Source organism: Sinocyclocheilus anshuiensis, unplaced genomic scaffold, assembly GCF_001515605.1.
Source record: "Sinocyclocheilus anshuiensis isolate Anshui unplaced genomic scaffold, SAMN03320099.WGS_v1.1 scaffold615, whole genome shotgun sequence".
Lineage (NCBI taxonomy): Eukaryota > Metazoa > Chordata > Actinopteri > Cypriniformes > Cyprinidae > Sinocyclocheilus > Sinocyclocheilus anshuiensis.
This window is the reverse complement of record NW_015552647.1, coordinates 2632505-2645815: the sequence shown is the minus strand read 5'-3', so window position 1 is coordinate 2645815 and position 13311 is coordinate 2632505. Positions and strand designations below refer to the sequence as shown.

The 13311-nt window shown below is 35.4% G+C and overlaps 1 protein-coding gene across 1 annotated transcript in view; it reads left to right on the top strand.

Annotated features, from left to right (window-relative positions):
* The first annotated feature begins 646 nt into the window (after positions 1-646).
* LOC107666974 (membrane-associated guanylate kinase, WW and PDZ domain-containing protein 3-like) overlaps positions 647-13311 on the top strand; it is a 55414-nt gene continuing 42749 nt past the window's right edge. Inside the window, exons 1-2 of the mRNA XM_016458529.1 lie at positions 647-709; positions 791-877. Of these exons, the coding sequence (XP_016314015.1) occupies positions 647-709; positions 791-877 (150 nt within the window). The remainder of the gene's footprint in view (positions 710-790; positions 878-13311) is intronic.

Below are 13311 nucleotides of genomic sequence, written 5' to 3'. Positions count from 1 at the left end.
AAATTTAGTGTCAAGAAAAATAAAAAATGAAGAAAAAAAAGAATTCAGAAAAAAAAATAGGCAAAAAAATTAATTTGGAAAAATATAAAACAGAATTTGAGGAAACAAACGTGACAGTTAAGAAATGTAAACTGTTACAAAATAAATGATTTCAAATAAATGCTGTTCTTTTGAACTTTCAAAAAATCCTGAAAAATGTATCATGATTTCCACAAAATATTAAGCAGCACAATTGTTTCCAGCATTGACAATAATAAGAAATGTTTCTTAAGAAATATTCAAATCCGCTTTTTAGAATGATTTCATGCATTTCAGATTTTAGCATTTTAGAATGATCATGTGAAACTGAAGACTGGAGTAATGATGCTGAAAATACAGCTTCGCCATCACAAAAAAAAAAAAAAAAAAAAGTTTCAAATAGAAAATAGGTTGTAATAATATTCCATTAATATTTCACATGTCTGCATGCCTATTTTTGCTGCCTAAACATTTTGTTTTTATGAGTTAGTCCCATGATTCCAAAGACTTAACTTCATTGCTCAACCCACCTGTGATGCACGCTGCAGTTAAATAGCATTATGCATCCATAGTTTATCAGTCCCAGTAGGGGGCGAACCTGAGTTCTCTGGGATTGTCTCCATTAGTAATGTTTCATTTGATCCCTGTGTCTTCGTGTAATGGGAAGATCAATCATATTGAGAGCAATGAGGTGGGAAAATGGAGTTCGCCGTTTGAGAGTGCAGAGGTTATGTCCCCAGTTTTTACAGAAACTCATTCCATTTTTTTCCAGTGTCAGGCTTTTGATGGGATGCACCACGGTAAACCAGGCATGGCTCTCCGTCACTGTGCAGTGTGCACCCAGCGTTCCGCTGGGAAGGTAATAACATGTGTCGCTTATGAGACATTTCAGAGAAGTATTTTCCACAGCCTTTACTTTCCTCTAATGATATTTATCCAGGTATTAAAGCAATGGTTCACCCAAAAATGAAAATTCTGTCATCGTTTACTCACTCTCATGTCGTTCCAAACCTGTATTACTTTCATTTTGTGTGGAACACACAGGGTGATATTTTTTTTCTAAAGAATGTACTTGTAATTTTTTCATGCAGTTACAGCAAAATGGATCTTGAAAGCATAAAAAAGAACACAAAAGTACTCCTTGTGCACTATATTATTTCATCTTTTGAGTTCATGTGATAGCTTTATGTGAAGAATAGACAGAAAGTGAAATCGGTATTAACAGGAAATCTGGATCTCTTGAGTTAATTATGGAAGTTTGAAATAGGGAAAGGTTTTCAGATGTAATTATTAGTCAATAAATGAGGTACACAAAAACTTGTATTATGGTGTAAATGTAAAAAGTGTTACTTCCAAAAATGAATTTGATTATATAATGTGTTACCCCTAAAATGGTGTAAGATGGTTCACCAAGCTTATGTCAAGGCAAGTCACCTTTTTAAATAGCACTTTATACAATACAGATGGTTTCGAAGCAGAGTAATATCACAGTAATAAACAAGAAAATAACGGAAACAGTGAAAACAAGAGACATCATCATCATCATACTGTATATAAATGCAATCAACATCATTTATGAGACAAATTCAAATTCTGCTTTATAGTGTCATTATTCAGCCTAAGTCAGTTCAGTGTTGATTCAGTTCATTTCTAAACCTATGTAAAGTTAATCAAATATAAGTTCAATTCGGATATAAGCAGCTCTATAGAAAACAATAGTGTTATTATTCAGCTCAATTCAGTTTAATGTTGATTCAGTTCAGTTCAATAACTGTTAATGTAAAATTAATAAATTATGAAACAAACTCGATTCAAGCAGCTCTACACAAAACAATAGTGTCATTATTCAGTTCAGGTTTTGTTCTCATCTGATGGTTTCAGTGCAGTCAATTTGAAAATATTACTAAATATGAATTTTCTTTTAAGCAAGCCTCCTTTGACTGTGGCAAGGAACCCACATTACATCAGGTGACCGAAATGAAGAAAAAAAAAAACAAACTCCAGGAATCCAGGCTCAGTCACGGGACAAGTTCTTCTCTGGTCCGAATAAATGAACATGGTGTGATTTATGATTCCAGCCTGCATCACAAGTCAGATTTGTGAATTGATATTATTTAAACACACACACACACACATGCAATAAAATGTATCCATCTCCTTCTGCTTGTAGATCGGGATACGTCACACTCAGGGCCGCATTAAGACCTTACTGGGCCCCGGGGCTATGACTGACTCTAACTCATGTTTTCCCCTCTCTCCTCATTTTTTTTTTTTTAGAATAGCCCCTCTCTCACTTTCATTTTAGAAGAGTTTGCATTTTTACTTATCGAAGATTGTTCTTTGCATGACCATTTCCAGATTATGCCAGAACGAAGTGAAGAGAGGTGAATGCGACATTGCAGCGATCACCTGATTGATACGTGGTGCACTGGTCGTTCAAAAGTAAAAATATAGAATAAATGCATTTGATTGGTAAATCAAATTCAAACGTGACGTTTTAATCTCTAAAGGTAATGCATGGAATATATGGAAAAGCTCCACTAAATAATAGCGCTAATACGTGAGGGGCGGGGCTTTGGCAATCGGTGATACCGATGACCAGTCAATCTACTCCACAGCCAATCACGGGCCCCCTCCTTGTCCGGGCCCCGAGGCTTCAGCCCCGCCTAGCCCAATGGTTAATGCGGCCCTGGTCACACTGGCATTAGGTGGGATGGAAGAGGTGTAGTCTGTCCAGCAGGTTAAAACATGAAGGTAGAGAGGTTCCTTTTAGCCAGTAGTAGATGTTCTTGATGTGTCAATCATTTATGGCAAATCAAATCACACTATAAAACTGTAATTTTCAGGTTGCTTCAGCTGTGCATGCAATGCTGGTGTTATGACTGTTTTACAGAGCAGCTGATGCCCAATTGGTTTGGGTAATTGAAAGGCAAGAACTTTCTTCCCCACCACTGCCACGTTGAGTGTTGTGATTTTTCACGTTCAATTTTTCTGCGTTTTCTCATTCTCCTTATAATGTCTCTGACTGTATTCAGCAGCTGCTCTTGGGGCCTTTTGTCTCCACTCCACTATAAAAAATTGCAAGGCTCAATTCAACTCATATCTCTCCTGGAATTCACTATTTATAGTTCAGAATGCTTTATTATTCCCAAAAAAAGGTTGTCAAGGATTCCAGGAATTAAGTCTCTAACTGTTCATAATAGTTCTGCAACAAATGCTGACTCCCCGCAAGCTATAACCATGTTTATGCTGAACTCCAGGAAGAGGATTACAGTGTTAAGTGGTATAAATTTCGAAAATGTTAGCACAGTTGATTAAATTCATCATTGTCGTCCCCAAAATAAGCCCTGACGCTTCCTCTAGAACATTCTTTGGGCTATTTGTCATAATAAATAAAGGTTTCTGGCAGTTAAATTAATCTTTAATTAATCCAACCCTCGCTAAAGGGAATCTTGGCACTAGTGTCCAGAGAGTGTGGTAAGAGTTAACAAAAGCTTGAGGACGAAGTGTGGCTGCTGTCAAACTCCATATTTGTCTTTTTCTTTTGCATCCTCAATGAAAATAAAAATGCATTATGCAGATCTATTTCGGTAGCAGCGCTGCAATTATAACATAGCAACGTTAGTGCTCATGAAATTGGTGTTCATTAGATGAATATTCTGGGTTCAGTATAACTTACTGTAAACTCTACCACGTACTAACAGATAAAATCATTTTGAGTGTTCCTTCATTTTGTAAAAACAAATAAACTGGGATAAAATATTATTTATTTTGCTGTTATGTTGTAGAAGAAAAACTGCAAGCTAACGTGTAATGTTTATGATTTATATAAGCTATCAGAACTGTGAGATTTGAATATTTAAAACACTGTATTCGTCCCATATAGTTACATTGTTACATACAAAAGGAGGAGTCAAAGTGATTGCTGTTAATGTTTACAAAAAATATATATATATCAGAAATTGCCAGTCAATTTCACAGTTTCAAAGAAACTGCAAGTAACATATTGAACGAAATGTTAAAAAATGTTAAGAAAAACTGAAATAGCATTTTCGTATAAAATGTACTCCAATAATCTCATAAAAACATAAAAAAAAAAATCAAAATAAAATATTTCAGTGTATGTGTGTTTGTGTTAATTAAATCTCTTTTAAACTGCTTGATTCATATAGATAATTTCTTGATGCCTTTATGACCTTTTTGGTTCTTCTAAGTTTTGGTTACTTGGACTTTCAATGGAGGGACAGAAACCTCTCAGGTTTCATTAAAAATATCTTAATTTGTGTTTTGTTTGGAGGTTTGGAACAACACCAGGGTGAGTAAATGATGACAAATTGTATTCTTTTTGGGTGAACTAACTTTTCATATAAGTGACAGTGATTAAGTGATTTTCTGAGATAAAAATACAACATTTTAAGTAATCGTTTCTTTAAGTTGTATTTAACCAGGTATATTTCTTTAATGCGTTTACGTATTGTTATGGATGGATATTTAAGTTGTTCTCAGTTGTTCTCACAAGATGCTAATTTTGTCAGAACCTCTTGCAGATTAAATGGTCTTTTTGTTGGTGTAAATGGTTATTGGTCATAGTCAATGAGGCTTTACTAATAGAGATAGGAGCTCAACCTTTAGAAGATTGAGCTGTTTTGTCCCTCATGCTGCTCTCTCTCCCTCTCAAGTGTCTCTGTTGTGAAACAATATCATCCTTCATTGTGATGTCCTCAGCTGGAGCTTTAAAAACCAAACATAACTTCATAAGCCAGAAACCTTTTCAGGAATGTAGCTGAGTTTCATAACTTACTGAATTATTTTGTCTGAGGTGCCACTTGCCTATAGGGATATTTTTAAGTTGAGTCAAGTTTAATGGATAAAGTTATGATTGGAGCTCTTTTTCAAACGTAGCAAGCTGCCTACCTATACAGCTTTTTAAGATGACATAGGCACAAAATGAATATTCAAAATGCATGATCTTCAGTAGAGAATAGCGTATATTGATAAAAATGACATTAAAACTGCCAATTAAATGGGCTGTTATCCAACATTTGTGCGTTAGAGTATTACGTTTTTATTAACATAACATCAAACTCAAATTATGTTTTAGTTGTTTGAAAGCTATTTTGTGTTGCTTGCTGAGTTCAAAAGTGAGTGATGGGACAGAGATGCATTTGTAGAAGACTAAACTAGAAATGCAGTCACATTATGATAAGATTGTGTAAAGCATAAACAATCTCAGATAACATCTAAAAATATAGGATAATTATAGATTAATACGAGATTAGTGAGCTTAATCAGATTATTAGCGCGAAAAGTCAGTTAAATGAGGAATAATTGTGCGTCTCTCATTGCAGCTGCAGTCTAGTTGGATAAGACACAAGAGCATGTAGTCTGAGCCACACGCTGTTAAAATTCATCGCATGATGTGAGATATTTACTCAGCGAACTCTTCCGCCCAAATGCCTCTCAGACTTGACAGCTGTGCCGAGCGCACACCTTTTGAGGAGGCTGCTTATGTAACGTGTCAAAACTATAAACTCTGCCTTCACAAACTCCCATCTACCCCTTTACCAGAGATGGGTTTGTTGGAGCTGATGGCTATCCAGATCGCCTCCATCGCAATTTGTTTTGTAGTATAATGAATATGCTTTTTATGTCACAATGGGAGGCTAAAATGGAATTTCCTTGTTTGTCAGAATAAAAGACAAACAAGCTTTGCTGTAACACATGCGTTTTAACTTTTGCCATTTACAGAGACAGCATGTAAGCAACAATCTGCACTTTGCTGATAAAAGCAACAACAGAACCCAAATTTTTTTGGTTTTTACACTTAAAATAGCCCACAACTGAGTTAAGAATATGCAGTAAAATTTATCCAAATTTTGTATACTAGGAAAAAGAATAGTTTGTCAAGGCAGCTTTGAATTTTAGCTTGGCAAAGCCTTGTCTTAAAGTTGAAAACAGCTTTAATAATTCTATTGATTGATTTTTTTTTTTTAATTGATATGAATTTTAGGGATGTAACAATATCAAAATCTCACGATACGATAATATCTCAAAATGAAGTCCACGATATGATATTTATTGCGATATTAAAAAAAAAAAGACAAATGAAGACTTGGATAAAAAGAGAAGATTTTGTACATTTTAAAGTGAAATTCTTCTATCTATTGCTCTTTGAGAGTTCAAAATTTGAACTTTTTTCAACCCTTGTTCCTAAGAAAACTTAAGTCAGAAAAAAGTCAATGAATTGACTTGTACCTGAACTTTAAAGGGTACTCGACGCTCTTTTTAGTTGTGGTATACTGTCTCAGTCTAAATTACATTCACACTGGTGTTTTAGAAGCCAAACAAATTAGAATATAATCATAATAATAATTTTAATACAGTATTATTGTTTTTCTATGAGATTAATAGCCATATATTGTAAAACAATTGCACTGTAAGATAAATGAAAATGAATATTTTATAGGTATATTATTTTTGCTTTCAGTCTAAATTACATTCACACTGGTGTTTTAGAAGCCAAACAAATTAGAATATAATCATAATAATAATTTTAATACAGTATTATTGTTTTTCTATGAGATTAATAGCCATATATTGTAAAACAATTGCAATACGTTTTTCCTGAAAATGAATATTTTATAGGTATATTATTTTTGCTTTACACTACAGTAGGGAAATTACAATACGTTTTTCCTAATTTCTACACTTGGAAGGGATATTTAGAATTCTGACTGCAGTAACGTTACCCATTTAAACCTCTAGCTGTCAGCAATTCATACCACACTTTTTAGACAGCTTTTATTTTGACGGAAACGCCAGTAGAGCTTTTATGTTGATTGAAAACTCCAGCTTCAGAGAAAACAGGCTTACAGAAACCCGTCTCACTACAAATCTAGTGAAATGCTGTAATCATCTGCCCATTAAAATGTTGGGAATTATGCAAATGTGAAAATAAAACATAACTGGTTTTCATTGCGTTCCCAAACTCGCGCTAAACTCACAGCACATGAAATAAACAAATTCACTGCGTCCACTGTGAACTGAGTCGTTCTGAGTCACGGAAAAGACCGGATCATGAGCTGATCGTCTGAATGAAGTGCACGCTTCGCTTTGAACTTGATGAAGACTTGATGAAGGGATTAAGCCATATTGTGCTTTCAGTCTTAGTTCGTTTGACAGATACTGTGCCAAAGCATAATGGCCCAAAACACAACTTTAAAGACTTTTTATGTTATAATAAGTTTAAATATATTTAAAAAATCTACACTTTTTGCCCGGAAGACCTTTCGTTTCATACCGTCATGTGACCACGATGATATCAAGACGGTTTTGCTATCGCGATACCACAATATTTACAATATTGTTATATCTCTAATGAATTTACGTTAGACAGACAGATTTGCAAGATTTGTCAGTGCAACATAAGAAAGGGAATATTCGGGCCATAGATTTGACAGTCATCTTCAAGTTGACAGGGCTGCTTTAATTGATTTTGTCAGTTACACTGAAGTCCTCAGGTGTGCGGTTTTGACTGATTATATAATTTATCACCAGTTCCATTTATTTTAATATTTTTCTGGACTCCTTTTTAATGGTTAAATTAAATTGTATTAATCAAAAAGCATGTCTAATTAATTAAAATCATGAAACCTAAACAATTTAACATCAATTTATTAAAAGTTGAACAGAAATTACATGTTTAGGGCCCTATGAAATGTTTTATTTTTTCCAACCTTGTGTTTTATTGTTACCAAATTCTGTTTTAGCATGTCTAATTATTTGAAAACATAAAAACAAGTTTAATTTATTCTTACAATAGCCTTATGATTTTTGCTCAGAAATTCTGTGTCGTGTATTTACATTTTTTAAGGCATAAAACATTCATTTAATCTATATTTTAAGTAATGAAAATTAAACAAATTTTATTTTTGCAGACGCTAAAATCACCGCAAGCATCACGTGCGCTTCAGTAGGAGTGGTAAACAAAACCGCATGTCTGCGCCATTTATTAACACAGAGACACACAGAATTCATATTTAAATAGTCGTTTTGCGACTTAATATTTACAAATACTAGTGGGAGTGTGCTCACTTGTGTGTGCGCGCACGTGTGTGTGTGTGTGTGTGTGTGTGTGTGCGCGCATCGGGGCGGAACACCGCTGTGCGCGATACAGAGAGTGCGACCATAACGTAGAGACCGAAATGACATGCCGTCGTGTAAATAAGATAAATAACATAAGGCTATTTAATTTGTTTAATAAAAGAACAAGGTATAGACCTGTTCTATTGGAAAGGTAACTTTAAATGACTTCTGTTGTGATCTGGCGCTATAGAGAAAATATAATTAAATTAAATTAACTTGTCTTTCAAGGGAGGCGGGGGGTGCCGTTGGGGGGGCGGGCCGCCCCCCTAATATAATGGCAGGGGAAACACTGTGCAAAGTCCAAGAAATACATATAAAAACAATATTGCTTTTATTTTATTTTTGTTACTCCTTAAATACTCACCACAGGAGTAATAATAAATGACATTTATTTATTTATTGTAATTTTTAGATTAAAAAGATACATTTTAAGTGTTTACTTTTAAATATAATAATAATGAAATATATAAATAACTGCTGGTTTATACATGATCATATATGCAAAGATCATTTTTATTAGTATTGCATGATTTTTATTTGCATTCAATTTCATTAAAAAAAATAAAAACTGAACAGGTTCTGGTCTTGTTAGATTATTGATGGTCATTCATTCATTCATTCATGTGAATGAGTTCATTCATTCATTCACTCACAGATACAAAATTACATTTTAAATATAATGTTTATTAACCTCTAAGCGCCAAAGTCGCAAAATTGCGACAAGACGATGTTTATTTACTTTCATGGACCTTTGGTCTTCACAGCAATTGTTTTTACTGCATTCTCTGTGTTGTATTTTGTAGGATTGTCTCTATAGTTTACTGGACTTTCTTCATTCTGTACTGTGTGTTGTGAACTACTTTATGCCAGTATTGTGTATTTTATGGCCACTATCTATCGCTGCACTGCACAATATGACACATGCTGATGTCTGCATGCACACCAGTAACTACCTCAGTGCAGTGCCTCATCACATACACTTTCACTGTCTGCAAATATTGCTGGAACATTTATATTTTGTTTCTTCTGTTTTTTATTCAGGAGATTAAAAAAAAACAAATTTTGACTTTGACTGTGACCGCTAACAGGATTGGTTCAAAATCTGCACACCTCTCCACTGTAAGCCCTCTCACCTTGCCTCACACTTTCTGAGCTTCAAAGCTCTTTGCACTCTTTGGTTGTTGCTCACTGGTTTGCGAATTTATAAGGATGGAGGAACAAAGTGTGTGAGAAAGAGAGAGAGTGGGACAGGGGGAATCAGTATCAATGGTGAAAAATTGCACACAATTGCAGCAACATCCTTACAAATTAGCACACTCTATAGAAGCGCATCGTTAGGTAACAGGAAGTAAAAAATCCCATTCATTTTCTCCGTAGAGAAATTGATTTTTTGAGATAATGTATAAACCTGTCAAGACGAACCTAATGTGAGGTCCAAGGTTGTTAAATGATGATATATGCTTGTGGGGAAGGCACAAGTCAGTGTGCTTCCAGCTTCTTCTTTCAAGGCATCAGGTTTAATTGGTGTATTCCCAGTGAACTACTACACTCTACTGACTAGAGGCTTCACATTCAGATACATTTCTGTGAGCATGGAAATGGGAATTGCCGAAAAGAGCTCTGTAGCATCCATCTAGTCATTATTTACTTTATAAATTATATATTTTATATTGTTTTATACAAATGCATTTAATTCTAGTTAAGGTGCAGTAAGCTACAGTGCAGTGAGCTAGTGGTTAAAATGGGCACTGCAGTCCAAATTCAAAATATTGGAGAGTGTTGTTTCTCCTGCCCCCTCCTTCTCAGACTTGACGCTCTCACGGGTTGCCAGATTGAGGACACAACTAGAACGATCACAATTGACAGTAAGGCAACAAGCCTTTACGTTGTAAGATGATGAGTTGATTTATCCATGTTTTAATATGCCTCTGGTCATAGAGCTTTTTAGATTGGGTACAATATGTGATCTCTGACGCAGTTCGTTTGCTCACTCCCATGAATGTTATTCGCCGATTCTGACTCTGAAGGGGAATATTTGCCTTTTGGAAATGATGATCGGTCGTCTAATAATCGCGCTTCTTCTGGTACATTTTTGCAGCGCAATGGTGCCGCCAGAGTGGCTGCGGTACACGTGGCTGTGCTGTGCGTGGGAGAGCCGGGAGACGTGGTAGAGGCAGCAGGGGTGATCTCGATCTATATAGGGCTGGAAATAGCGATGACTATGGTGGCTGGGTTTATTTGAAAAATAAAGAAGTGTATCAGGACTGGATCAAACGCTTTGATGAGCTTGTTGGTTATCTAGTAATAATTTAGCACTTTCTCTTATTTCCTGAATATTACTGATGAACTGATCAAAAAGTAGGCTACTGTTCACATGCGTTTTACTACTATATAGTATAGTAATATAGTAATAATTGAGTACTTTTTCCTGTTTTATTGTTGGTTTCCTCTTTTCTGATCATTTGGAATGAGGATAAAAAGACAACAAAAAAAAACATGCAAATGGCCGCCCCTGATGACGTCATAATATGCAAATTAGACGAGTATATTTACACCCCACATAAACTTTCAGTCCCAACATTTTTCTAATTTACAGTAGATCTCTCTATCTTTAAGCCCTTTCAAGCCACAGGCTTTTGAAATCTTGATGTCAAAATCCAGCATTTTTCCAAACATCTGCCCCCTCCTTCTCAGACTTGACGCTCTCACGGGTTGCCAGATTGAGGACACAACTAGAACGATCACAATTGACAGTAAGGCAACAAGCCTTTACGTTGTAAGATGATGAGTTGATTTATCCATGTTTTAATATGCCTCTGGTCATAGAGCTTTTTAGATTGGGTACAATATGTGATCTCTGACGCAGTTCGTTTGCTCACTCCCATGGCTGTAATATGCTGTGTTTTCCATTAACTGGCAACCCATATTGTTGAAATTCTATTGGGTAAATTGGCGGTGGGCGAAATCACAAAGACCAAAACAAAAACAGACTTTCCGACACAGAACGCACATTTCAAAGCAGAATAACTGGCTGTACATTTGTTTTTCGGAGAAACGAGTATTTAGCAGGTTTGCTAAATATCTGCAAACATATTAGGCCTATGTTTTTTATGTTTTAGTACAGTTAAAAAAATGATATATAGCACCTTTAATATAGTCAGTAGTAGGGCTGTGCAATTAATTGCATGCGATTAATTGCACAGCCCTAGTCAGTAGTTTATATTGTACTATTTTTTTTCAGATTAATTTCATATTAAATTCATTAAATTGAAATTATACATTTTAAATAAAAAAAAAGAATATTTGATTTAAATGTAGTATTTTTTTAATTTTTTCTATAAATATGTGCACATTTTATACCCATAATTAATGATTTATAGGCAGTAGATTTATATTATACTTTATATTGTACTATTGTTTCAAATTAGGTTATGTCATTCAAAAAAGATTAATGAGACAAGTGCATTGTCTCAAAAAAAAATATGTACAGTCATTTACCTTTTTTTCATTTTTCAAATAGTTTTTTGCTTAGAATTAAATGTTGTAATCCTGTGATTAACCTCAGAGCTGGTTGCTTTGGTTCATGTTTAATTTAAGAATATTTTGAAATGCCATTATGGAAAAGTAATACAGGTAAAAATACATCCAGAACTGGTGTTCAAAAACACCTAGACTGCACTTTAAAGGCTTAAAACGTCTTAGAAAATCTAGATAAATTGTTCACTGATTGACTAGTCATTTGCTGGATGACTATAACCATGGGTCATCCAGTCACCCTTATGGTCTGACAGGCTGATAGACGCCTCAGTCATGCTTTACCAAAGTCCTTTCATATTTCTGTTTGAAATCCTTTCTTGTAGGTTTTTGAAGGTCTTTGTTATACAGTAAATCCGTCCTCAACTGCTGTCACCACTGCAACAACTCCATCTCTCTCTTTGTCAGCAACAGGCTTGCCACATGCCTCCCTATTTAGCTTCAGAGGATCAAACGCTTGGCAGCCTTTTCCTTTGTAACATCCCTCCTTCCTTTGTGCATTCTCTCACAGACAGCTCTCCTTATCCTCATATATTAAAGTAACAAGAGGTTTCCCGTCCTGCCTAAAAAAGTGGTCAAATTGCTGTAATATATAGCTTTGGATTTATTTTTGATTATAAATAGCATCAGCGATATTATAACAGACATCATTGTTCAATAAATGATTGTATTTAATAGTAGAAGAAGAAAATGTAATTATATGCTCACTCATCCCATTTTGTTCAGTAGTTGTTGTAGTGGAAAACAACTTCACAACTTTCTTGAAAGATGCAGACAAAGGAGTAGGATCTGAGTTTTATGTTCTGTCAGCTTTGAATTATTTTCTCTTCTGCTCGTTTTTCCTTTTGTTCCTCATTTGCTCATTGTCTGACTCTGTTTTTCTGTTCTGATTAGCTTTGTTCTCTTCGTCAGTAACAGCTTTTAGGTCATAGTGCCATTAGGCAGAAATCATAACTCCCTCGCCTCAGTGTTGTGACAGACCGAGCTTTCACATTCTCACGAAGAAATACAAGTAATGGCTCTTCACACTGCTTTCAACAATAACCGTGCGTTGTGTTCATGCGGCTGTCTTAGCGATTGTTGTCTCAGCTCGAATCTGTCGTCATCGAGAGGCTTTATCCGGGGACACGGTCTTGGAGAGGTCGGGGGAGCGATCAGAAATAGTAATTCAGCTGTTTCAATTGGTTCTGCAGCCAGCTGTTTCTCGACTCTTCTCATTTCCCGCAATGATTGTGAGCCACTGTTTCAGCTTCAGAAGTGCCGTTACCTTCAGGAGCGCTTCAGGAGACATTTGCAGGAGCTAAAAACAGCTAATTTGAGTCACATAATCAGTGACGTCTAATAAATGCATGTGTAACAGGCCTCCTCAGCAGTGCTTTAGAGAATCAATGGGGAATCGGAGCACAGCTGAGAAAACGAACTCTTATTTGAGCCGTCGGTGGCAAACGAGCCAAATCAGGCAAAAGAGCCATCTGCTCCTGAACTGTACAGTACATAGAAGTTTAACCAATTAGATAAATGCGCTGTCTGAGGGGGCAAAAAGGCTGTAAGATGGCCTTTATAAAAATAAAAAAAAAAGACCATGGTAACCAGTGTTTCAGCAACATTTTTTTG